The sequence below is a fragment of the Leuresthes tenuis genome, unplaced genomic scaffold (genome assembly GCF_036924035.1).
Source record: "Leuresthes tenuis unplaced genomic scaffold, fLeuTen1.0.hap1 SCAF_18, whole genome shotgun sequence".
NCBI lineage: Eukaryota > Metazoa > Chordata > Actinopteri > Atheriniformes > Atherinopsidae > Leuresthes > Leuresthes tenuis.
In genome coordinates, this window is record NW_027325372.1 from 21,930,052 (window position 1) to 21,957,684 (window position 27,633).

A 27,633-nucleotide genomic window follows, 5' to 3' on the forward strand; every position below is an offset into this window, starting at 1 on the left:
AGCCCTGAATCTTAGGATGCTGAATAGCTGAGCAACTCCCTGCACTTGTGGCCCTGGGGCTATAATTTAGGGATCTGACTAGGAGTGAAATTGGAAGCAATGTAAAACCTGCCTTTGCTTGAGCACTACACACCTACAACCAATATTTTCTTTTGTCTTTTTTGCTGCAAACAGATTATTAAACTTTTCATTGTTGGAATTACCTGGGCTCTCTTTCACTATTACGGCTGCTGAGTCGTTTTCAACCATTTAAGCTTCAGGAGTTTGTCACGGTGGTGACGTATGGCCACACATGTTATCTTAGGAGCGTGTATTCTTAGGTAAGGCACTCCTGCCCCAATGAATCAGTGCAGCACAAAATAAATGGTGCCCATTTTTAAACCTATAGATTAAAAGGTGAAACATTTAACATAGACATTTGAGCGGCAGCTCTGGACCCACTTGAAACATTAGAGCTATAATTTTCTGAGTGAAAAACACTGGCATTGCTCAGTGAGCCCGTTGCTCTGACCACTGATATACTTGGAGGCTAACTTCACAGATTACAGGAAGAAAACTCTGGAACTTTTTCTCCAATGGTAAATTTAGCCTTAGGCTATTTCTAACATAAAAAATAGCTGCACAGCATGCCTCATAATATACAACATACATTACTTGTTGCCACACAGATAATCCATTGACTCAAGCAGCAAGGTCAGAGGTCAGTGGCTTTAAAATTAATTTATAGGCTGCCGTTAAAGCCCAAGAGGGTGTGTGATTTGGCAAGATGGTAATCGCTAAAAAAGAATAGACATTATACAGTTTGACTTTGTTTAGAGGACTCGCTTTTGCCTTTTTCAAAACTGGCAACTAAGAGCCAGATTTAGAGCTAGATTTAAGACACACATTGCACATCTTCTAACTAATTTCAGGCAGGAATTTCAAGCAGTGGAGCCGAATAGCTATCTGTATTCTCTGTGAAAAACCAGCACAGAGATGTTTCCCATTTCTCTACACAGCCACAACATGAGGCCGTTAAAAGTGTTTATTTTCAAGCCTGTTTCAGTTGATTTATGTAGCTATGTTGAACTACTTTTTAAGCCTGTGCTGAAAGAATTTTCTCAGCACAATAGTGGAAAAACCATTGAGGTCTGCATAAGCTTTCCAGTGCTGCACGCCTCTGCTCCGAAGCAGCAGTCAAAAAGGCAGCAGTACCACAGATATGTCTTGGTTTAGGAAACTATCATTTACAAGACAATTTTTGCAACAGCCCCCCAAACATCACTGAAGTCACTGCAGCAGCAGTGCGCCTGTGCCGCTCTCCTTGATTGGGAGGGGTTTTTGTGGTTAGGGTCTTTCCTTTGCATGGTGGTTAAAGGTTAAAATAAGAGTGTAATTTGATTAAATGCATGTTCCGGGTGTGGCAGGCTCTTCAAAGCCAGGCTTCAAAAAGAAGCGATGCAGTGTGTAGTGTTAGTGATACGTCTGCAAAAAGCCTGATAAATGACTTACTCTCACACAGCCTTCTCCGCAGTCTGCCCCTGATTTTGTCGATAGCGTTGAAGTCGGTCACGTGGAAGACGTGGGCATTCTTCGGCTCGGCCGCAATTTCCTCCAGCTCCTCCTTCAGAGCCTCCCCGATGCCCACAGCGAACATCCTGACGTTGGCTTTGGCAGCTGCCTTAGAAGGTTCCAGAACATAATCCTGGCTTCGGCCATCAGTCAGAAGGATGGCCACCTTCTGAATGCCTCTGGCGGCAGGTCTTGCACCGTTACGCTCGATGAAGATGTTGTCGGTGGTGTAGCTGATAGCATCCCCAGTCATTGTATTTCCCCCTAAGTAGCGTATATTACGGGCAGCTCGCTTCACGTCTTCTAGGGTCCTGTATCGCCCCAGGTTAAACTCAGTGGTGGCTCTGTCACTGTAGCGAACCACGGCTACTCTTGTCTTGTCAGGTCCCACGTCAAAAGACTCCACCAAGTTGGCGACCCATTGCCTTATCTTTTCAAAGTTCTCCTTACCCACACTGGATGAGGTATCCAGGATAAATGCCAAGTCATAGTGGACATTTTTACACCCTGTAGTAGACAGATACAGAGGGATTTAGTCACTTGTAGTCAGTCGAGGCTCAATAGCAGCTGTTATCTTTATGTGATCTTTATTTTTAGCCATCTTACCTGCCCTTTGTGCTTCTACTCTCTTGTTGGAAAGAGTCAAGGCCAGGATGAACCAGACCAGGGTGATCCTACATCCCAGTCGTAACTCCATCTCGGCCTTGGCTGCGATCTGTTTTGTTTAGCTTACTACCACCATCAAGCTGTCCAGTCTGCGGAAAGGTCAGTGGAAAAGATCAACAATTCATCCTTGAAGGTTTAAAGCTCAATGTATAAATGTACAGCTGAATTGGAAATATTTTTTTACAATCTAAAGCTGTGCCCTTGTGCCTTTCCTTTCCTCAAACAAAGGAGAATTTATAACCATTTAACTGCTACAGGGAAACCATAGTGGAAGTAGTACCTCCTGTAGAGCATGAAGATTGCTGTGAAAAGCAGGCCTCCTCCAGTGGCTGCTGCCACATCTTTACTTTGACCAGGGCTTTATGGAAAACCAATTTAAAACTGTATTGGCACTTTATTTGTATAAAGAAACTTGAGCTCCTATAAGAAAACAAAATCTCTCTGTCATCCCTTTCTGTTGTTGGTATTTCTTTAGTGTGGAAGCTGGCAGGAAATGTTCTCCATTCTCAGGACATGATAATTGAAACCTAAGACTGAATTACACATCTGTCCACAGTAGCAAGTGAATTCTCCATCCAGAGAAAACTGGACTAACCAAAGGTGGTTGAAACTTGCAGCCAGACTATTTCTTCACCCTCTCCACTTGCGAGACAGTAAAAGAACAATGCAGGGAGTGCGAAGAGTGCTGACGTTGTGCTGTCTGAGTTCTTATTTTATATTTTCAAGATTTAGAATAGTACACGTATTTCTAGTCGACGTCAGGGTAAAATTTGTGCCAGTTTGATGATGCCACATACAGCTGATCTGGTCTGTTTCTGCTCATTTATTATGCTGTTATGCCTTACTGGCAAATACAGAATCCTGTGATATAAACACAAAACTATTCTTGCCCTTTTTGTACTCCAGTGGTCGTGTTGTCTGCTATTACGGCAGGACTGATGTGTGACTGACTGCAGCCTAAACATGGGCTCATCCTGACAGGAAGAGCGTCTCGCTGTGGGGGAGTTGCCCAGGGGAGTAATGCACAACCTGGAAAGCTTTTCACCATCCTTCACCACGTTTCAGTGTTCTCTGATATTTTTCCGCTGAATTTGTCGTCAGTTCATTTGCTGTCACCCAAATCCAAATGCTTGAGTTAAGAAAGAAATAATTAAATATTATTTGCAATGCTTTAACATTTTGGTTAGTGTCTTTATTTATTCTTTTGTAATGAGTTACTGCATGAAATTAGAATTAGAAATTAGAATTGGACCAACGATAAAAAAAAAACACTCAACTCAAATACAATCACTTAGTCAGTAATTACTAGACTTCACTAGTATTGCTTAAGACCCCAACACATGGAAAAGTATTGAAGCTGTGGAAGCGATAACTAGGGATTCAACTAGATGCCAGTTATTTACACAATATCCATTATCCATTCATGATAACTTCATTGCCTAAACTCCATATATGTGTGTGATGTTTGCAAGTCAAATGGAAGACCATTCATTCCACTGGAACAAGTACACTCAAAGATTTAAACTTTTGGGGTGGATTTCAGAGAAAGACCACACTGTATGTCAGGAAGCTGGATAAACAGACTGCTGCAGAAAGATGCTAGCTTTACGATCAAGTTCTGGACATATTCAAGTGAAAACCTCCAAGTTGCAGTAAGCTAATACTGGTAAAAGTGATTCATTCATTTTTTAATGACTACCAAGCAGATCAGCCTGGTTTATCTGCTCTCCCCTTGTATTATCACTGTTGTTCGGTAATTCTATGCCAATATTCCATAAAACTAAAAGGCAAAATCACAGAAATTAGCAGTTCCTTTGCCGTGCTGAAGTTTTAATTTGTCCTATAAGAAATGCATTTCTTTAGGGGGCATTGTACGTATATCAAATGGAATTACACCCTTAACACCCATGATATTATATATGGATCATGCCCTGCCGTGTATTCACTGTAATGGAATATGTTTAGCCTTGGATAGTTGAAAACTTATCTACGTGGAAGAATATATATATACATTTTTTTTTATCCATTCAACTTTATGGAATAAGTCCATAGAATTGACTAAATGAGACTAACTGCAAGCAAAAAAGTAAATTGGGAGGTTGCTGCTGCAACTTTTGCGGAGGATATTAAAAGTTATAAACCCCTGCTTACTCTGCATGTAACTTAGTAACTCATCATTTCAACACTATTGTTGGTAATATCAGGTTTTTCACTTGATGTGTTCAAAATATAGTGATCAGTTCATCTGTCAAGCTAATAGCTAGTTGGCCTGTCAGCTAATGTCTTTATCCAATTTCCTGGGACCCAGATTTGTTTCCAAAAACCAGCACAAAAGCAAATTGCCATGCAACTATCAGAGACTGCTATAATTATTACAAGACTCCCACACAAAATATCCGCCAAAGCCACAATCTGTCGTTTTTATACTCACTATTGTGCTCATAAGCAAAGATGTGTTGGTACAAAACAGTCTCGTACATTTTCTAAACATGCACATGTCTTAAAACCATACCAAGAGGAGTGACTGTGAGCTGTAACAGCCGAAAAAGTCTGTGTTCAGAGGTTAGCAAAGGAACACCTCACTCAACCACAATACCCGAGTTTATCTCCCGTCTGACCCAGTCCTTTCTATTCTTATTTTAGCTTGAAACTTCACTGTCTATTTTCAGTCACTTTTTACCTAATTTCACTGTTTTCTTAGATTTTGGCATTAAAAGCTCCGTTGGATTATAGTCTGCTTGAATTTGACTACACCTTCAAAGTGCCTTGAGATGACATTTGTTGTGTTTTGGCACTATATGAATAAAAATAACATAAATTCAATTGAAATCTTGTTAGAGTTAGGAAAACTTCATGGCTTGGTCTAGCATATACATTTTCCTCATGTTTACCACACCCATATGATTTTTTTGGTCTGTCCTCATCTGCAAAAAGGGAAAAACAGTCATGAAGGACGCCTCCTACGGAAACACGTTACTTTGAAAGTCAAGCTGGGTGACACGAAACAAATGAACTAATTGTGTCTGCCAGCGCAGATACAAACTTTATTGGTTAATGAATCAATTTAGCAGCAGATAATTGACACTGAGAAGAGTTTGTTTTGTCTTTTATTTCTCATTGGTACCTTTGTGGGTGAAATAAAACGCATGAAATATGTATCAATCTTCTCAGCTAAGCTTTTTCAAGAAAGTGACCACATGTGTCAGCTGACTTCTCCCACTGACCTTTTAAGACAGCACAGAGCGAAGTACAATGGACTAATAATAAATCCACTTACACAGGACATTTATGTGTGATTTTGAAATACATTGTCACAGAGCAGAAACAGATTACAGGAAATGTGAGAGAGAGAGACGCATTTTTAATGACAGCCACATTCTGTCTGTGGCTGAGCCTGTTCAGAAGGTGGAATAGAGAGTGCATTATATACTTCTGGGGGAAGCAAAGTGCTTTGGCCTCCAGATACAAATTTCCTTATCTGATTCTCCACTGGGTTATTTCTGCGACTTGGTTTCACTGTTGCTATTAATGAACAGAATAGGCGTGCTGGGCTGAATTGCTCTAATCACCCCATTTAGTGTGGATTTAAAGACTGAGAAATCAAGCTCAGCCAGAGTTTAATGAATAAGGACGGAAAAAATGAATAAAATAGCCGCTCCATAAAAGCAGCTGAAAAAGACTGAGATTCACGAGATTTTAATCCTCTTCATCCAACTTTGCATGCATCTAATGAATGTATGGGTCTTAGTGTATTAATCTACAGTTTTACCAGCAGACACAGTACCCAAGAAAAAGCTAAAACTGAGTTGATTTGCTTCTGTCAACATCAGAACCTGAATCCAGATTCCTCACAAACTGCAGGTCTGTATCATCGGGCCTGTTTCCACTTCCTGCCTCAATGGCAGACCTGGGAATGCTGAAACTTAGATGTCTATAACAGAAGCCCCACGTTTATCATTCCCTAAATGTCAAAACCAGGAAGAAGTTGTTGGGTTTTTTTTCTTCACATGCAGTCCAGGAAGGGAAAAAAGCTTTTCTGTTCCCTCATAGTGTGTTTGAAAAAATTTTAACAAGATTTTTGTCAATAATTCAACACACTAAGTAAGTTTTAAGTGTTAGATTTTAGAGGAAGATGTCAGTAACCCAGGGATCATTTCATGATTTTTTTCTTACCTGTCCTCAGTCAGTCAGTGTTACTGAAGGTAACTGTTTCTCTCTGCCTCCAGCACTCAGAGTCTGAATCAGCACCAGAGCAGCATCATTATCAGGTGATAAGAATCCAAAATGTCCACCCCTTCAGGCACCAAAAATCAGAATAACGGTATTATATAATCCAGGGTGATGATCCAGTGTACAGTGATGTTAAAGAGTGTTTTTAGGTGAGCTTCTGCAACCATCAGGCTCAGTGGACAGAGTGGGAGGGAACAGAAAAAGGGGAAAGTGTAGGGTTTCACTGGGAGGCTAGGTGGCTTCTACTGTTCTCGACAGGGCTGTACTCACACATAAAGAAAAAAAAAGGCTGAGAGGCGCAGCCAATTATAGACCCAACTTTATGGATATTTTAGTCCCTTTATTTTTTTCTCTCTTCTCCAAGGCTGCACCCATCTGAAGTGTTTCCCTCAAAGAAGAGGCACAGCTTCTTGGCTAAGGCCTCAGCTGTCCAGCCTCTGCCACCAAGATAGCCACAATGGAGCCGCCCTGGGGCTGGCGGTGGGCAGGGCCTTGTTGGTTTCTGCCAGCCACACACTTATGGAGCAGGGTTGTATTTAAGTTGGAGAAATGATTACAGAACAGTTGTGATGGCAGCTTTTTGTTAAATGTCTGTCCTTGCACTGGTTTCAAGCAAATGTCTACTTATGTTGTGCTTTTAAACCAAAAGTGGTCTACATTTTCGTGTTCTTCATGACTTGATGGTTTTTCATACTTTGTCATTTTTCATTTATTTATTTTGTCTCTGTTTCCTTGAATTTTGACCCTTTTGCTTTTCCCTTATAGCAACATCCCAAGTTCTTCTGGGATTTGAGGAGATGTATGCCATCTTTTATAGAACATAGAATTTACTGACAAAAAGCAAACACACTTACTGTGTATATATTACAACGCAAAGGATTTCAGCCACATTTCTTTATATACTGCCAGGACAATAGAGCTGTAATGAAAATACAGTATATGAGCTACAAAACAGAGTCTGTACAAATTGTAACAAGTTCAAGGGTCAACATTTGGTCTGAGCTCCTTTATTCTCCAACACAGCCTGAACCCTCTGAGACAAGCTTTCTGTCATTTCTTTAAGTAGTCTTCAGGAATAGTTTTCCAGGCTCCTTGAAAGACATTCCAAAGCTCTTCTTTGGATGTTGGCTGCCTTTTGATCTGTTCTCTGCTTCAGTAATGTTGAGGTCCGGGCTCTGGGGAGGATTCATCCCTCCATAAGAGCTGTTGCCACAGATTTCTTTGAAGGACATTACTTTAAGGTACTGTCCATCTGCTGTATGTATTCATTCTTTTTTTAAGCCTGTTTTTTTAAACTTTTTTTTTTCACTTGTTCAATTTCTACACTGCACACCATGCTGAGAAATGCCAAGTGTACCCACTTGGAATCACCTATTTGGTGCAAAAATACAATTTTATTTCTGTCAAACTGTGTAATCTGTGATATTTTTCATAGATGTAAAAACGGGCTTCTACTTACAACGTGCCTAATGATACAATTCACAATTGGTTCTTTGCTCATTTGTCTGTTGTGTGTAGACACAACACTGGTTCATCCCTTCAGTTAAGTGTCATTTTCATGCTTGAGTGATTCATAAGTCCGAGTTAAGTGGCTTAAAACACAAGAAAAACGAAAAAACATATTCCTCTAAAAATTGTCTGGTAGAAGGCCTGGACTGAAAACTAGTGAAAAAGCCAATGTTTAATAAACAAACTTTGAAAAGACCTCCGAAAGCCTGGAGAACTATTGCTCAAGACCACTTTAAAAGATTGAAACAAAGTCTGGCTGCTGAGAAAGAAAATATAAAGAAATGAGGGGTGGATCAAAACCTGAACATACACATATTATTCAACTTCTATTCCCTTCCTGATCTGTGTGGTCATGGTCCCTGACAGGAGAGGAAGTTGATGCGAAACACAGCAGCCTTATATCTGCGTCAGATGTCCAGTTTCTGCTCTCAAGTCTGCAGCAACTTTTTTCTTTCTTGGCAGTTCTTTGTTGAACTTTCCTCTTTTAAGGGCCCCAACAGCTGCCATGTTTTTTCTTTTCTTTTTACTCTATAAATACACTCGTATCTTGAGCAGAGCTGTCGAGGCACCAAAATGCTCTTAAACAGTGTGTCAATATTTGAATGTCATGGACAACAAACAAGTTGGCCATTACAACCAGGCCTATTTGCAGTGTCTTTGCAGCCAAGGAAAGTGAGTGCATGCCAGGCTATGTATAGGCTCAGTGTGGAGAGGATGGGAAGTAGGCTGATGATTCGGGGCAGATGTACATTATGAGCGATCGTGTCAGTCTGAGGAACCGTCTGTCGCTGAGTGTGACAGGGCTCAAGAGGTGACCAACATGCTGGGTAAGCGCGAGGCTGCAAGCAACATGCAGTGCTGGAGAAAGCCATCTGTTATCTGACTGACAGCCAGCTTTCAACTTCCCACATCAGAGGCTGTCTCCTCACAAAATATGCTCAGCACATTAATGTGTAAAAGCGGTGAGGCAGAACAGTCTTTGACAATATTTGAAAATTTCCATATTTTATAGCCTTACCAAACTAATAAAATCCTTTTTATTTTTGCATATTTGTATCATCATATCATACAAACATACAGAACATTATTCTTTACGCTCATATTCTGTCAGCACATTTGTTTTAGGTTCAAGCAGATGCTCAGATTTCCATTGGAAACTAAATAAAACAGAACCAAACGGTGAGGTGCTGCTGTTGTCAGTTCTCAGAGTTTTAGACTGTTGTGTAGCTGAGCCTTAAACATGCATTATTTCTAATGGCCATCAGGGGGCGAATACTCTGGCTTCCCAAAGAAGTCTGATTTTCAAAAAGTCCATGAGAAAATTGCCACACTTGCCCAATTTAAAGTAAAACAGACAATATAACCTCAGGTTTTAGAAAAAAGGCAAACATGGCAAACTCAAAAAGTGTTTTGTTTAGTTTTTTCCTCCCAGGCAAAGTCTTGCTTATTTCAGCAAGACAATGCTAGGTGAACAACAGCAATGTGAGCAGCAAATATCAATAGCATGGCTCCACAGTGGACCTGGGAACTAAACTGGCCTGCCAGCACTTCAGATGTGTCACCCATTCAAAAAGTTTGGCACAGTCACCTCATTTCCTAAACAGTGTTGTTGACATTTGTGATTTAATAATGTCGACAGCTGCTACTCTTCAGTTGGAAAATAAATTCTTTTTGCTTTTCTGCTTCTGTGATAACTTACTTTTGAACCTGCTAGTAGTGATTTAGTTAGTAATTTAAAGCACATGGTTGTAGTTAGAGATAATGTACATGGTTAGGTTTAGATGATTGAAATTAGAGGGTTAGAAAACTATACACTGTCACAAAGTACAGAGTTTATTACTCAGTGGTTGTGCCTTTCCTAACGTGGCACGATGATGTCCAACACAAAACAACGGCCAACAAAAACGTTGACATCTCACAAGTATTTAAGTCTGGATTGTGAAACTATTAGATGTGATAACAAAAATTCCTATTTCACGATTTCTGACAAAGAAACTACTTTACATAGCAACATGTAACCTTTAAGGATTCTGCAGCACCAGAACTGATGAGACTGTTACACTGTCACTTCAAATATCTTCTTCGTCTGTCGGCTGAAATAAGCAACTGATAATATAAGGTGAAAATAAATCGAACTGAAACAGTTGAAACATATGTTGTCGACCATTAGGTTAGGAATAATGATTTAAGTACTGCTTCATAGCACTTATACTATACTGGCCATACTATCTACTATTTACTATATTACACTTATACTAACAATATTTTGTAAAGTTAAAACGATAAATAATTTTTATTTACCATCTGAAAACATTTGATGGAGGTTTTGATGTTGATGTTCTCTTTTTTCTTTTTTTAAAATTAGAGGGAGTATTGGAGTTGCTATCCTCCCAAACTGAGCAAGCTGAAAGCGTTTAAAGCTTTCTTTTCAGATTTACGAAGGAGACATTTTTTATACTCTTAGGCTAAGAATTTCTGGAGATATATATATTTTTTTTGGCCACACAGCAAACAGCCTTGTCATTTATCACAGATAAATAATGAATGAAGCACACTGTGTATAACGTCAGCTGCAAGTGAGGTCATACAGTAGGTCCCTGTTCTAAGTTGAGTCATATCTGCCATGTTATCTCTGTGGCAGATGGCCAAAGACCACCCAGGCATTTCCAGAAAGTAAGACTGTCAGACCCACCTCGCTTTCAGAAACCTCTTCCTCTACCTGTAACGTTACATTTTAATTATAAAAAAAGAAAGACAGATCACAAATTCTATGTGACACAGTATAAATAAATTGTCATTTGGGTCACAGATTTATTATACTGTTCATTGTAGTCATGCTCACAGTATTCAGCACTTTAAGATCATTCAGTCAACTAAAAAAAAAGTGCTCCTTATATGGAATATGATTTCTTATCAAACCCAATCAGATTTTTTTGTTCCCCTTTGAGAAATATCTGTACTGTTTCATCCTCTTGGATCCCAGTGGTGTCGCTCCTCCTGTGATGTGCCAGAAGTATTTCTTTGTGCCAGGGCTGCCTCGGCTAATCGAGTTGGTGGAGAGGTTTTGAAAAGACAATCCAAAACGTGCATATGCCTGTATGAAATACTGCTCATTTATTCTTTCATTTTGGGAGCAAAAGAAAAACTGTGGATACACCATGAATAAATACAGGTCTTTGTTCTCCTACTGCATTAGTGAAAATACACCCCTGAGACTTTGGCAGGTGTCATTTCTGCACTTAGCTTTATTTGCTTTGCAAATGTGTTACATTTAAGCTTGTGAAAAAGGTCATCCTGAGAAACTTTAAAAAGCATTTTCTTATTCCTACATGACTCAGCTGCATTACATTATTTTTGATTGACTTATCACTGTCTAGAAAAGTGTGCATTTATTGGTCTGATGAATTTCCACACAATATGTATGTATGACATCTTTTTGTAAATTTCCAAGCTGCCATTTAATTACAGTTGGAGAATATCTAGAGGGAATGCATTGTTATGCTTTGCAACCAAGGGTGTTTTCTTCTCTTCAGCAGTTAGTGGGACCCGGCTGAACACCATATTGTGCGGTTTCACTGCATCCACCTTCTGCTGACCGTCGGTTCAGAGTGCATCTTGCAGATTGCTGACTGCCACCCTCCTGTCGGCTCTTCCTGGCACTTCCACGCTCCAAGTAGGCTGCTGGAGCACAGGGATCTTTGATGTCTTTTCCAGCATGTGGTTGGTCTCTCCAAAGCCTCTCTGCCTGCTGCCCTTTGCCTTGGACACCTTGGGCATGCTTCCCTCCATCTGCAGATAATCCTGCTATTGACGTGTTTAAATTGCACTGATCCTCTTGGAGGCATTGTGCTCTACTCAGCCTCGGCCGCCTTCTCCCTGCCTCCAGCTGGAGGGTGCAGGGGTTCTGGCGTGCTGCCTCTGCTGCACGTGCAGCTTGAGGTTTACTTCGAGGAGAAAGTAGAGGGGGGGCAGGTTTTCTGCACATGGGAGCTGGAATACCTCTACACACGACAGCTTCCAGATGCTTGTCTCCATTCTGCTGTATGGGTTTGGAGCGCGTCAGCTGGGGTCTTGTTGATCCTTTTTTCTGTTGGACTTTGAGTGGTTCAATAGATACAGAAGGACAGGCCGCTGCTTTCCCCAGTCTCTGCCTCACCTTCTTAGTTCGATTCTCATTCAATGTCTCATTCATCTTACAGGAATCAAGTTTGACTTCCTGCTGGATAAACTGAAGTTTTTGCCTCTGTGCTTCCCTCACCTCCTCCGGCAGCTCAAGCGGGGTAAGCTTCAGGGGCCGTGTCAGCGGCTGATTCTCTGCAGGCCACTTTAAGTTAGACCTGGGAGACTTGAGCACCAATAACTCCAACTGTGCGATGCCCTCCTGGGTCAGTGAGGAGGCTTTTAGTTGACCCGTTGCCTCCATTCCACGTGTGGCTGACAGACGGAGGCCAGGTGTTTTTGTATTGTGGCCATTTTTAGCTGCCTGCAACATGGCATTTTTTACTTGGACTGTCAGCATTTCCTCTTGCTGCAGAAGGCCCTAAACAAAAGAGACATCAGTGACTCAAAACAGGCATTCAACTGAGATTTTATCAATGATTAAACTAAGAGGTTTTCCTCACTAGGAAGAATAATGGTTCTCTGGTGTATTGACAAGTGCTGTACTCCAAGGAAGATAAATCTTTTCCACCATGGTCTTACAAGATATATTACACAGACGACCAACCCTAAACCTGTTCTAATTATTAGAAAATACAAGATGTGTTCATTATAGGCTTGAAAGATGCCTAAATTTAAGCTGAAACTGAGAAATATATAGGTCTTTACTTCATACCCATCCCACAATAGCATCCTGTAACTTTCTGCCCCTACAGGTACCAGCAGTGCTCATATGTGTATTTCCACATCAGAGCCAACATCATTCTCAAGTGTTTCCTTTAAAGGTGCTCTCTGTGGAGATAAATGCTTAAAACTTTAAAAATTCCGATTCAGCTATCAACAGACGGGTAGACCAAATTTTACTGTTCTACTTCACCACCATTTCAAGTCTCCTCAGTAGCTAACAGAAGAAGAAGGAGAAGGCGTGGACAGTTCTGGCAGTTTAAGATGAGATGGATGTTTAATAGTAGAGAAAGAATAAAATATCCATCCATCCATTTTCTATAAATGCTCCATTTTAGGGTCGCAGGGGAGCTGGAGCCTATCCCAGCTGTTATTGGTTGAGAGGCAGGGAACACCCTGGACAGGTCACCAGTCCATCACAGGGCCACACAGAGACAAACGAGACATACAACCATGCACACTCATACTGCTATTACAAATGTATAAACCAAACATTATCACTTTCAACAAGAGAAAAATTATTTTCGTGAAAAACAATTTCAAAATCTCCTTTAGCCTGTTAAACTCTTAACTACTCAATGACTCGTCAGTACTAACAAATGTTATTGTGTAAAATAAATTGCCTGCTACGGAATTACCTAATGGATATTTGCTGAATCTACAGCTGCAGGCTAGTCCTGTCAGTCCCCGGACTGTAAATGGACTGCACATATATAGTGTTTTTCTAGTCTAGCTGACCCCTCAGCGTGCTTTTAAATGAATAAAATAATCCTTAACAGGAATGGAAACATACACAGCCTCTGGTAAACATCTGTGCACCTGTCGTAATAAAAAAAAAATCCACAAGAAGGTCGTCATAAGGAGGCAGGAGGTTTAATGGCATGATAACACGCAGTGCTGTGTTTATGATGCTTGTTTTCGGAACATATGACAACCAGTTGATCTTTTCTGACTTGAGCTCAGTTGACAGCGCGTCAACATTTCGATATGACATTTTTATCACTGTTTGGAGTTAGAAAATCATTATAAATAGGGCTAAAATACACTGTTTTGTACAATGTGGCCATTAGCTTTATGGAAACCATTATTTTTACAGTTTGTGCGTATTTGCTAAATTAGAGGTTGTTTTGGTGACTGATTTTGCTGAAGGATTTTTTTTCCAAGCAAAAATGCTCCTTTATGCTTTATTTTTCATTTTGACATAACAGTCCAAACATTTTTCATTTCACTTTTATACATAAAATCCAAAAATCAGCCAATAAAAAGTGCTGGAAAGTGCAATTACTTCCATTTCACCATCATCCACTACAACTACTTCTTGCTCCTCATCTGATTTGCACTAAAACCACAAACCATGAGTGTTGTTGTTGGAGGGCTCTACCATTGGAACCATTTAAGCAGTAAAGAGACTACATTTACACATCAACTTTGACATTTATGATGTTTATATACCCTAACAGGTTGCTGATGAAGAAGCTACTCCAGTATACTCACAGGCTTGGCCAACACCTCTTGCTTGAATCTTTGTTGAATCATACTTTGCGGCTCAGAAGTACAGTCTTGCTGTTGTCCCTGTCTTTGTTTGGTCTGTGCCACCTGGCCAGAGGCAATGACATTGTAGCAGCAAAGGCTTTCAGCAGCCTTAAACTAATTATGCAGATTAGGGTCACACTGCAGCACACTGATTTCCAATGATCTCCAGCTTAGCGCCAGCTAGTTTGCACAGTCATGGTGAGACGTAGTTGAAAAGTATTTTTATTACCCCACAGTGGGATTTTATACTAATATGAATTGGGTGGCACCATGCTGCTCAACTGGCAATTAAGTATGAGGTAGCATAAATCTTGCATTCACTGGACACTAGATGGTGCCATAGACCTCCTTTGCATATTCCATTTAACAGTAGAGTTTTATGACCTCATCATCATGTCAGATATAATACAGCTAACAGTCAGGGAGCTGGAGGACAGCAGCACTGCAAACACCCTTATGTTTTACGAACGCTGTTTGTGTGATTTATCCTCAAATGTTACTATTATATTAGCTACATAGTTGTACAGTACAAGATGTGAAGCGATTTCTGCTTACAGACATGTGAAAAAGAAAGCACAGTCTATTTCAGTTCTAAGGTTTCATGTATCAGGAATTTAAAAAAGGATTTTAGAATTCTGTCTATACAACTTTAGATGAACAACAACACATGAAATATAATACAGGACAGTTTTTAGTTGTGGGACTTTTTTTTAATAAAAAGGATACTTTTAGGTCCTTATCATATGTGCAGTATATTCTTGTTTTCTTGAATGTACCATGCAAAACCATCACAGAGGCATCCTTTCTAACAAATTCACACTGCAGCTAGGCAACGAGCTTAAAAGACACAGCCAGTCCTGAGGCGCTATCTCCAGTGACAAAGGGAAGAGGGAGCCCAGCAGCAGATGGCCTGACCCCCACAGAGCCCTGATCTCAACATCATAGAATCAGTCTGGGATTACGTTAAGAGAGAGAGGAGACACAGAGACAGACGGAATCCACCGAAGTGTGATCGGTTCTTTCAGATGCTTGAACAAGTTATTTGTCCAGTACCCTGAAGAAATAAAAAAGAGGAGTGCCTCTGAGAATTGTTGCTATCTTAAAGGGAAATGGTGATCACACCAAATATGAAATAGTTCATAGTTCACCATTTTGAAGGTTCACAGTTCCAAAATGAATTTTTAATGTTCAGTTTCCTTTTTTATTTTTAATGAACTCCTCTGAATTATGCTCCATATATGATGCGGAGTTTTATGGAGCTGCATGGAGCACTGAAACATGGGTGACAGCCATCTGAGAAGATCTCTGCATTGATCTATTGTATTACTAAACATCATGATTTTTAAAATGAAACCGCAGCATAAGAAATATTGTTTTTAGAGCAGAGCCTACTTTATTTGAGTTTAAGTGTGCATCTGAGACCTGACTGTCATTTCTGCAGGTATTAATGAAATAACTCTGCCTCTAGTCACAATAATAATGCAATTCTTATTGTGAAATATATCATTTTTTTAAATAATTGTGCAAAGGAAGTATGAAGTGTTGGTGGAGAGCTAGTAACTTTCAGCTAGTTCACTTGAACTGAACAACTTACCAGAATCTGAACAGGTAGTCAAGTTGGTAGGCTCAGAAATGGAGGATTTTCCCCACTGCTACTTTATTCAGCAATACGAAACATCGACCATGCTACACCAGGTCTCCACAGTGCTGCATTTGCTTGTCATACATGAGCAGCAGAATGGAGGCCATGCAGCCAACAACAGCAACTGGAGGAGTGTCCATGAAGAATGGCAATGCACAGCTCTCAACTTAAAATCAACAAAAAGAAAGCTGGCTCCACCTTGTGGTTCTAATGTAGACACGTACACACAGCTACGGAAACTTGACTGGCTGCTAGAAGGCACAATGTTGTGTCAAAATCTATGCTTGTAAATTATGAGAAGGTAAAGTATTCCTCGTCTGTATGTAAACAGTATCTATGTGACATGATGGGAATCACGACCCATGAATTGTAAAACTATAACCATGTATTTTGCAACATCTAACCCTCACCATGAATTTTTAACTCCTAAGCCTCTGTGTGACTGACAACATTATGAGTCACACGCAAAGTAGGGAAATAAAGAATTGCAACTGACAGTCAAGAAGGAAAATTTAAAAAAATTAAAAAGTAAATTGTGCAAAATGAGTGTCAAAATCATGGTGTCTCGTAGAGTAGCCCCTTCTTCCACCCCCGTAATTCTCTTTATTCCTGTTTAATGAAATGTCATCAACTGGTAATGGATGCGATTCATGTCTTTTGCCCTCAATCAAAAAGGTAAAAAAAAAAAGGTATTATGGGGTTAGACACAAGTGGGATAAAGGAGAGATTTTTGCTCATAACCACCATAAGACTGGCATGACTGGTATCCTCCCAATGTAAGTGAGTATGCCAAATCACAGGAAAGTGCTGCTTTTTTGCTTCTAAGAAAAGTACTAATTTATAGTCTTGTCTAAATAATGAAAGATCACAATATAATTATGTGAATTATGTTACCTGATTGACTATCGGTCAACAACAAAAATCATGCGTGTCACAGAAGGATTTGCACCCTCAATAATAACTACATAGAGTCTGAGGATGGTGCATGTACATTTCAGATAGAATTATTATACCTGCATTCACTGGTGTTTCATTTAGATCACATTCTGTTCCAAGCCATAGTTTGTCAGCCCAAATATCTGCAGATAGGCAAAGTAAGGCAGTGATGTCTGCCTGGGGGAATAACTGCAGATCTTAATCACTGTCAGACAGCAGCTTTTTTTTTTTTTTTAATTTTAGCTCCATCACACCAACACCACCCTATGATAGTGTATATTAAGTTAGAGTGTTGGAGAGTTTTAGGCCAATGGATGATACTTGTATTGGTGTGAAGATATGCCATCTATAATGGATATGTTTCTCATAAAGCAGAGAGACTCATTGAAAATCTATTTTGTCTCACCCTCTTGCCTCAGCCCCCCACCACCAAAAAGCAACATGTCAACACCTGCTTATTGCTAAGCTTCATCATATCTTTGGTTCAGGGAAGACATCTCTCTGCAGAACAACTTGGCTCTGCTTACGTGATCATTTAAGATGCAAAATTACAGGCAAGAGAAGGCCTCAACGCCCCTCTGCCACTGTTCTTATTGTGTTGCCGTCCAAGTTGCTTGATGTTCATCGCTGACAGTATAATTACTGGGGTGTGGGAAGCGATAAAAAGGGATGTTGTATGCTCATTCTCCCACCTAAACATCCAGCTGCACTGCTTGGACTACTCAGAGAGGAGAAGAGGGTGGCTGGGTAGCAGAGATGCTTTATCAGGCAATGTGACAGTACTTGCAAACTGTACTCTTCTATAATATCAGTATAAGTGAACTATATACTTGCTAAAACTTATAATTAAAAGGTTTTAAGAGCAATTCAATCGGATAAATCCCACACATTTTCAATTTTTGATTCCCTATAAATCTGACAATAATCAGAAAGGAACGATATGCCCTTTTGCAAACAGTTTAGTTTGCTCTTACGCTTACCAATAATTTGTTTAGATAGATAGATTTGCATGTCTTATTTGTTGTTGTTTTTTAAAAACAAAAGAAAAAAATGTATTCATTCAGTTTTCATGCTAAACCGAAGCCCTTTTCGCAGTGGACTTCAGAGAAAAAGAAAGAGGAAAAACACAACATCCATTAATAAATGGCTTTTGCTTATAATTATAAAGGATACAATAAGCGTTCTGTCCTGTGTCAAATAATTCATAAGAATCTATTGGCTTCAACTCTGACTAGCATTGATGTAAGCATAACATCCTGCTGGGCGTGCTGATTTTGCTATTCTATGGCCAACAGTAGTGGACACAGCTCACTTTTATTTTACTAACTCAAATCTACTCACTAGAGTGCCTCACAACAAGAGTTTGAATGTAATGGGAACACCAACAAGTGTTTCAAAATCAAAGTGATAGTTCCATTTTTCTGTTTATGATTGGCAGCCATGCTGAGTAGCCTACAGACTTTCAAGTCCATTCAAGTGTAACGGTTCATCGTAGAAAGTCACTTTTAAAAGAAATAGTGGTCAACCATACACTAAGAAAAACCGATCTGCTGCCATGGCAAAGAGATTTTGTATGTATCTAAAAGTATGGCTTATTCAGTTTAGCTGACCTTACATCCATGGATTTATTACCAGATGCTACTTATCTAAGCCCTTTCTTAAAAATGATTTTAATTCAGTTATATTGTGAAAAATTTAAGCATTTAATTTCATTAATTAAAAAAAAAATTCTCAATTCTAGTTTTTAATCTATTAGCTCATTTCAGTTTAAATTAGATAGCTGAAAAAAAGAACTACAGCCTAATGAGAGGTCATTATTTCAGTAAATAAGCATTCAAAGATAGAATGAATAAATACTGCCCAATAAATACTGTTTTTAACATTTTAACCTGCACTTTTAATTTGTGAATTGACTTCAGAGCATTTGAAGATGTTAGTCATTTACAACAAGACAGAGGGTTTCAGAAGAAGGCTCATCATTTTTATTCAAGTGTGTTATGGCTTCAACCAGGCTGTTTAACCCAGCGAGTCATTCACACCAAATCATGCACACACACGCACACCTAAAAACAAAAGAAAAAAACAAAGAAAGAAAAAACATACAAATGTAAAATGTTCTGTAAAATGTTCATTTCATTCGGAACAAATCTCAACAATCTCTTCTCCATGTGTTGAGAAGATAGACAACCCATACTGGAGTGTACTGTACAGACATCAGTTTCAAAAATTGCGACAGAGGATGCAAGTCGGTCCGACATTACCATCGAACCACATGGATGCCAACGAGATGAGATATAATCTTCTGTACGGAATATGGTACATGGTATTATTTGTTCATCAGACCTACAGAAGAACCTATTGCAAAAAGATATTTCACAAGGAGAATCTATGGAACACAGCCTTCCTTTTATATTGCATTACACAGATAGTAGTGCAATTTATGTCTCTTTGCCCTGTCATAGGAAAACACGGCACAATTGACAGAGAGATGGCCTGCGCATACTGCCACATGCAGTAAATGACGCCTGGAAGTCAAGCATTGGCTATGTACGAAACACTGCAAAGCAAACAACAGCCAGTAACCAACAAAAATCAATTCAACCTTGTTGGTGTTTTTCTGACTCCAGGACACAATGCGGCCCTCTTTGTCTGTTGAGAGAGATGGCGTATGTGGCTCCTTCTCTTTGCCACCTGTGTTGGAGAGTAACATTCAGTCAAGGACCATCAGTGTGGCGTGAGGCAAGATGGCTGACAGATCTTAGTAATATGCACTCATGTGGGAGGGGTATGAAAAAAAAACAACCTGACTTGCAGATCACGAAGAGTTCATTTGTATGCCGCTTCTTTGAAATAAAAAAGAAGGGAAAAAAAGAAGACCCGTTATGGCTGATACATTCCTCAAAAAATCCGCTGTAAGTGAATTGAAAAAAAAGCATTTTATCACCAATCACAAATAATCAACTGCTATTAGTCTTGTTTGAAGGATAATATCCATTGATCGCAACTTGGTTCTTTCAGCTGAAAGTTTAAAACTGGGTAGCATTACAGCTTCACTACAAAAGGCCGATGTGGGAGGCTGTAAATAGTCAAATGATGAAGTCAGTTTTAAGAAGCCAAAAGTTTAGCCACATAATCCCCTTCTTTTTCACTTTCCCAAGAGAGTTTCACATATCTTGAAATGTCTTCACACACAAAGTTTCACATCACCAACAAATCCCATGTGGAGAGCAAAGCCAAAGATGCTTTATTCTGTCTTCTGTCTCCTGTACAGAGTTAGTGACAAAAAATAAATCTCAAATCCTGCATTAGTCAATATTTCTGTATGATCATGGAACCTTTGACCTTGTAACAGTATCTGAATCTGTTCTACTATGTCCTTTAAAACTTTTTTTAAAACATTTTTTTAATGCACATTGGAAATTGCTGCATAGAGGCCTACAGTCTCACAGCATTTTGTGAAACTGTCAAAAATGAGTGATTTATAGATCAAACAGATGAAGGATTTGAATTCGGAAATAAGATGAGTTTGGTAGTGAGGCTACACTGGACGACTCAGGTCAGGAGGATTTAATTAAAGTGAAGATTCAACATGACCTGCTGGTGTTCTTAGCAAGTTAACTTCTTACTAATTGGCTTTTTGAAATTATACTGAATCACACTGTGCTAAAGTAAAATTGAACTATTTGATTAATTAATTGAATGATGATTGAACTGACAATATGTAAAAACATTGAAAAGTTCCTCTCCTGTTCAATTATGTTCTGATATTAGTTTACTTACTTCATATTTAATTTAATTCAAGCTAGCATTAGAAGTAGGTGTTAAAATGTCACTGGTTAGATAGAGACAGACATTAAATGCCATTTGGCTGGAGTTGGGAAAGTAACATTGTTAAAACAGACACTCTCATAACATATCAAATTAAAATGATTCTGAGAATCTTAGGTGCTCATACATTATTGTAAAAATCCTGTTGGGTGACATGAAAAAAAGCACATTTCATGACCATGAGCATGAATACAAAGGTTTTAATTTTGGTCAAAATTCCATGGTTACCTCCTGTAACTTTTATATTTTTCTAATCTGTTTTTGGATCATTCTTATCCTTTTCCGGTCCACTCTAAGCAGCGATGTTACGAGATGTAGCATGCAGCTTTTCTTCGGTGAAAAATCTCCAACTGCTCTGTAAGAAAGAGCAGGCAATCTAAGGCTTTTTTGGACAGCAGGTGATGCAGATCAGACGTTCGCTGTGTTATTCGCAGGTGATCTAATCAGATTTGTGTGTCATCATCAAACCATTGGTTTCAGTTACAGTGTTGATTTTGTCGTCTGTTCGTGGATCGCTGTTTTCTATATTGTACTACATAGTGACCTGTTGGCATTATAGCGGCATTCATTGCAGAACAAAACTCTGGCTGTTACGTTATTGTTGTGTGTCACATTGCAAATGATAAAAACATTTTGAAAGACATGTTGAGAAGCTGGAGTGTCTATACTTTGACACATTTATAAAAATCCAGTTGAAATAACACCATCATTCTTTCTTTTCTTTTTTTTAGCTATCCATACTCTCCTAAATCAAACAATAATTTAGATTTGGTCTGAAAGTTTGAAGAAAACCATTGTTATTAACTAGCCAATACATATCGCAAAAAAGTTAACAAACAAAGGAGCCAGATGTTTGCCTTGGAAGATGGTGGTAGCTATTAGATCTTTTTTATCTATGACTCTTAAGTATTTCAAAGTTTAAAGACACTATGTCTAAAAGAAAAGGAAACAAAAAGAATGAAGGGATCCAGCTTAAAAAGTAGAGGCAACGACTGCAGTTAGCCGAAAACAGATGTACTATTTTTCATGTTACTCAAAAAGTTAGAAAAGAAAACAAAATACATTTGTGTGGGACTATATACACTCATTCACTATCATAGAAAAATAGAAAAATGAAAGTATCATAAAATATACTATATAAAGCTTTAGATTGGCACATACATTTTCTTCCCATGGGATTTGTTGCCTTGATATTGTGTGGTTTTATTATTTGAACCAGTGATTGCTTAAACTTCTTGAACTGTTTGTCTTCATTGTCATTGGGGTTGTGGCCATCCCAAAGTTCACCAGTTATCTTTGCATGTACAGTGTCGTTATTACGGTCAAACCAAGGAAAATGAGACCCAAGTTGTCATGAACTGGAATTATCTTCTAAGCGATTATAATGTAATTACAGTTTGCCTTCTTAAAAATAACAAAGGGATTCCATCTGCTTTACCGTTGTCGTAGAAGGCAGATATAAGACTGCATGCTGATTTTCATGTTGTATAATAAATTTATTTTTCAGGACTTTGATTTGACGATATGTTAAACACATCAGCTTAATTGTTACCCTTCCCCCCATAAAGCCCCACTTTGGCCTTGCAATAGGTTTGCTAAAGCACAAACATACCTCCAGCCATCAAATGCAAACCTGCCCACTTCACTAGAAACACTGACTGCTGTTTCTTGAAGGCACATATGCTAATGTGTAAAAATACATATGCATTTCAGCCATGAAAAGGCCTTTTTATCGCAAAGGTTGTTATAAACATATTGTACAGGATATTCAAGACAAGCCTGTATAGTTCCAATACTGAAACAATGCCTTTAGGGCTTATCTTGGACTGCACACCTGGTTGCATTTGTCTCAACTGAGTGGGTTTTATGGCGTTTCATAAATCCCACTATTTATCCCACTGATAATGAAATGCATTCACCCAAAAACAGAGTGCTATTCAACTTGTGCAGCATGCTATGCTAGCCAGGAAATTGAATAAAGCCTGGTAAACATTAGGCTTTGAAAAATACTGAAGGTACAACTTAAAGTTTAAAGTTAAATTCACCATTTTTTTCCAGAACGAATTATTGTTTTTGATGAATGATTTGCAGTTTCTAGCCCCGTGTAACTGTAAGAAAAATATCTGTCCCCATAGTCCCGGTCTTTACAAACAATTCAAACTTGAATTTACATTTAGCTCTTTTATCTGGATTAATTTAGACAGTTAAAAATTCTGAAAAGGTAGACTGGACAAACAAAAAGTCTGTGTTGGCCTGAACCCCCAGAAATGGACATATATTTTCTAATTGGGGGGCTTTCACAATCAGTGTCTCAGCAGCAGACTGACTTCTCGTGTGCATATCTGCAAAAAACACAACGCAGGCCTCAGCAAAATGATGAAAATTTCTACATACTGGAAATGCGGATCTGTTATATATATATACATTATACAGTTTGGTTGATGCGCTTTGCACTTATGGGACTGGTGTATTTGTTGTGAAAGCAAGAAAATAGTGATTCTTTCAAACCGGAGAACAGGATTGTACAGTTAGTTTGAATGGAAAATAAACAGGCAGGTAGACAACTGCTGGACTTTGACAAAAGAAATACCTAATCATTCTTAACTGAGTGCCAATAAGAAATGTATTTATAATGAAACTATTTTCCCATTCCCCATCATAAGTTCATGCACTTTTCATCTCTCTCAAACATAAAAGAATTATCCATGTCCCTTTTCATCTTCTGATATTTTACACAGACTAAGAGGATCATCCTGATGTTATTAAGCTTTCCTTATCTGTATTCTTCAACTGTCTCCTCAAATGAACTCACGCACGATTTCAGCTTTTTTCTGTGTTGATGTGTTTATCACATTTCCCTGATGGCTCCAAAGGGCATCCAAACTTTACGAGTTGTCAGTTTAGATCTACATGCATCCCCGTCACCACCAGGAGCTCTGCTCTTAGTGCTGTGTTTGATCTGAGCAGGTTTCAGCAAAAGACTCCAGGTCAGGTCCTCCAGGCATGCAAATTCTGTTGTGGAGGGCTTGGAGCATGGTCATGCATGTGCTTTGTTTAACACGTACTCTGTCTTTACACACAAGTGGAGAAATTTAATTGCACTTTGGTACGAAAAATAAGGTCCACCGTTTGATCCTCATTTCATTCGAGTCAGTTTATAATCAGATTTACCTCTTTTTGCCAGACTCTTAGACCTTCATACTAATGCTCCAGTTTGGACTGGGACTAAAACTCTGGTGATGTCATAATAGCTTCAACAAGATGAAATTGCTTGAACTTAGATATTTCTTAAAAGTTTCCATCTGCCTTATTTCAAGGCATTGAAGGAAACGACAAAATTTTAAAAATAGTTCTATAAGTTAGCAAAAAGTTTTACCATTTGCTTGAGCTGGTTTTTGTCTTTTTCGAAAAGAGGTTTATAGACATCATAAACATGTCTAATCAGTTCTGATGTAGCAAACATGTTACCCAAATTTCATGAACACGATCACATAATGATCAACTGTCTTTGCATCTTAAAGATAAACATGGCCAATATCTAGTGACGCGAAAGAACAAAAATAACATACCCAGTGTAAAATAATTGCTTATATTTGTCCCACATTTGGCCCAGACCTACAATTTTGACTATGTCTTCTTCTGAGTTTTCCTCCTGTCTAGCAACATAGCATATGTGGCATTCCATTTGTATTGGAAGTTAGAAATCTGAGCTGAGAAGGACTCACACCCAAGTTGACCTTGTCTTATTTGGAAGTCAGAAAACCAGTAGAATTTGCTCATTGTTGTGCTAACCAACCAAGCTAGCTATTAGCAATACAAGATGACAACAAAACATTATGCTCTATTTCATGAATACTAACATTGGGCCTCATTCAAGAACCACTCATATGAACAGATTTGTTCTTAAATCGTGCGAACGAGTGATTTAAGAGAGTTTTCTTTCAGGTATGAACAGAATTTACGAGTGAAGTTTACCACCCTCATCACCATCAAAGTGCCATCATGATGAGGCAACAACTGATTGCAAGGCTTTAGTTGCAGTCATCGAGCGCCTGGCCATGGCAAAAAAGGCCATTTTCATATCAAATAATTTCTTCTTTATTTCGGTGACATTACAAACTACAGGTGACACGGAATTAACAGCACTCGTAATTTCTTCCCATTTCATCGCTTTAGCAGGTCCTGTAATTCCACTGCTGACACTGCTAAAAATGACACGGAATTAACAGCACTCGTAATTTCTTCCCATTTCATCGCTTTAGCAGGTCCTGTAATTCCACTGCTGACACTGCTAAAAATGACACGGAATTAACATCACTCGTGATTTCTTCCCATTTCATCGCTTTAGCAGGTCCTGTAATTCCACTGCTGACACTGCTAAAAATGACAGATTCTCCTTTTTGGGTCTCTGAAAACAGAACGCCAATGTCAGAGTCCGTGAAGTTGTTCTTTTTGCACCTTGATGCCATTCTCATTACTCAACACTTCCTGGCACAGGAGAGAGGAAGTGTAGCCTTATATGGTATTATTTTGGGTGTGGAGTATGCAAATTTAATATCCTCGTGAATGGGTGGAGTTCATCGTGTTTATGCAGGCCGAGAAATTTGGAATAAGAATACAAAAATGTTCTTGAATGAGGCCCATTGTGGCAAAGTGGGCACTGACAGAGGTCGAACAGTACAATGTATGCTACCTTTTGGCAAACTCAAATTGACAGATGTACTAGATGTGCTAGTGATGTTCTTTTGCTATTTTCTGTGTCAGAATTTTGACCTTGGGTGGTATTCCATCAAATGTTTCTGACTTGGAACTTAGAAAGTCCAACTTCCGAGTACAAATAGAATGCACGACTACACCACCACCTAATTATAACACTATACAGCTAATTTACGGAATCAGGCCTGGATCACTGAAAATGTTAACCTAAAATTGATTGCAGCTGGATGCAGACTCAGCTTATGGGGGTAAAATGAAAGATACCTGGACAAAATGTTTCTCTATAATAGCCATTCTCATGTGTCCCCAGAGTTCAGAAGATATAAATAACCAAATGATTGCTATAAAGCCTTAAATGCTCTGAACTTTGTACATATTGCCATCACTGGAGCTATCCCTATAGAACAACTGAATACCTATCGAAAGAGAAACCTGTCCATTTTGATTCAATTCCAGGCCTATTTGAATGCTGCTGAAGAAAAATACCCTGTCAAGCTATTGGATTATTAGACCCCAAAACAGGAAAATTTGTTCAACAGCATAGTGTTGAGGGTGGCTTTTCTTTTATGCCAGCTTTAACTTTGACACGCTGTGAGTCGAGTTAAAGCAAATCTGATCTCTCCAGATGAGCAGGAATGATCCATAACAGCAGTATGATCCTTTGAATTAAAGACAAATAGACACTTATAGATCTGCTTTGAAGACAGACAAAACAAAGTCACAAAACCATGGAATACTAGTAAATGACATCTAATTCACATGCTAATATTGGCAACAATATTTTGGCTTAATGTGCGGTGACACCACTAAAATATATGATTGCTTATAGGAAACAATACCTGATGATTTAAGTCATTTTAAATTATCTCTCTGCAGTGAGGCAAAGGAATAATACATGATAATAATAAATGCTTTTTCAAGTTTAGGTAAAACAAGCGTACTCCCTTTGAAAAATAGCATTTCCCTAGTGTGCATCATTTGGTATGTAACCAAAGTGGATATATCAATTTTGTATTGTAAATCTGTGATAAAGTAGGTTTCATTGTCCATAGTGGTGTTTTTAAATGGTGAAATCTCATGAAAAAAAAAAACATCCATGCTTCATGCTTTGCATCCCATTGTGTCCACGCTTGCTGTTTTCAAAATGTTCTATATCGGTTCCCAGAAATACTTATATTACATACAACCAAACTGCAAAAAAAGTGCTAAAGTAAGATCTGGTGAGGAGCAGCATTGGAAATGTTTGACCTTGTGTATAAAACATGGAAACTCTGTTGTCCCGTGAGAGTTGGGTTTAGATAGATTTCCTTCTCCTCATGAGTTGGTGATTGTCTGTGAAGCTGTGAAGGCCCGGTGACACTGAACTGATGGGCGAAGGGAAGAAGCTGTTTTTCAAGGTGCTGGGTGAGATCTCCTCAATCCTGTAGGAAACCGAATGAAAGTACTGATTGGGGTTCAGCTGTGAGCTGAAAGAGTTCTGATGGGAGAAGGTACAGCCCAGGCCTCCGATCCCTCCCCCAGAACTGCTGAAGTCATGCGAGTGGTAGTGCATACAGGAGCACACTGACTGCAGATCAGTCACCTCTGCCTTGTATGGATCGCGTCGCCGTCGCCCCCGCTGCAGTGATTCGTCCTGGATATGGATAATCATGCTGTTCCGGTTCCCAGCGAGCGAGGCCCTTTCCTCAGCATCCCGCCGCTCATCCTCGCTATTCATAGTCAGGAAGCGGAGTACCACCAGGTTGAGGAAGGCCCCGATGACCGTCAGGCCCACCAGAATATACATGAAGCTAAAGGCCACATATAGAGGTTTCTTCTGGAGGGCCCGGTTCTTTTGTAGGGCCACAAAGTCCCCGAAGCCTATAGTTGTTAATGTGATGAAGCAGTAATAGTAGGACTGGAAGAAGCTCCAGTCCTCATAATGGGAGAAGGCGGCGGCCCCGATACACAGCGTGCCAATGCAAGAGAAAAATCCCACCGTCACCATGTTCTCCATGGATACGTCAGTGATGCTCATGCCGCAGCATTTCTTGATGCGTTTCAGGAGGTACTTGACAAAAGTGTTCATTCTCTCACCCAGACTTTGGAACATGACAAGAGTCAAAGGGATCCCCAGGACAGCATAAAACATGCAGAAGGCCTTTCCTGCATCGGTCCCTGGTGCCGCATGCCCATAACCT

At 39.3% G+C, this 27,633-nt stretch overlaps 2 protein-coding genes across 2 annotated transcripts in view; both read right to left on the minus strand.

Moving 5' to 3' along the window:
• Window positions 1-6,799, minus strand: part of col22a1 (collagen, type XXII, alpha 1) — a 66,104-nt gene extending 59,305 nt beyond the window's left edge. Inside the window, exons 1-3 of the mRNA XM_072369882.1 lie at window positions 6,391-6,799; window positions 2,158-2,306; window positions 1,492-2,058 (exon numbers count right to left, since the gene is read on the minus strand). Coding sequence (XP_072225983.1) covers window positions 1,492-2,058; window positions 2,158-2,248 — 658 coding nt within the window. The 5' untranslated portion in view covers window positions 2,249-2,306; window positions 6,391-6,799. The remainder of the gene's footprint in view (window positions 1-1,491; window positions 2,059-2,157; window positions 2,307-6,390) is intronic.
• Window positions 6,800-26,156: 19,357 nt separating this feature from the next.
• Window positions 26,157-27,633, minus strand: part of kcnk9 (potassium channel, subfamily K, member 9) — a 39,544-nt gene continuing 38,067 nt past the window's right edge. The window contains exon 2 of the mRNA XM_072370401.1: window positions 26,157-27,631. Within this exon, the coding sequence (XP_072226502.1) occupies window positions 26,748-27,631 (884 nt within the window). The 3' untranslated portion in view covers window positions 26,157-26,747. The remainder of the gene's footprint in view (window positions 27,632-27,633) is intronic.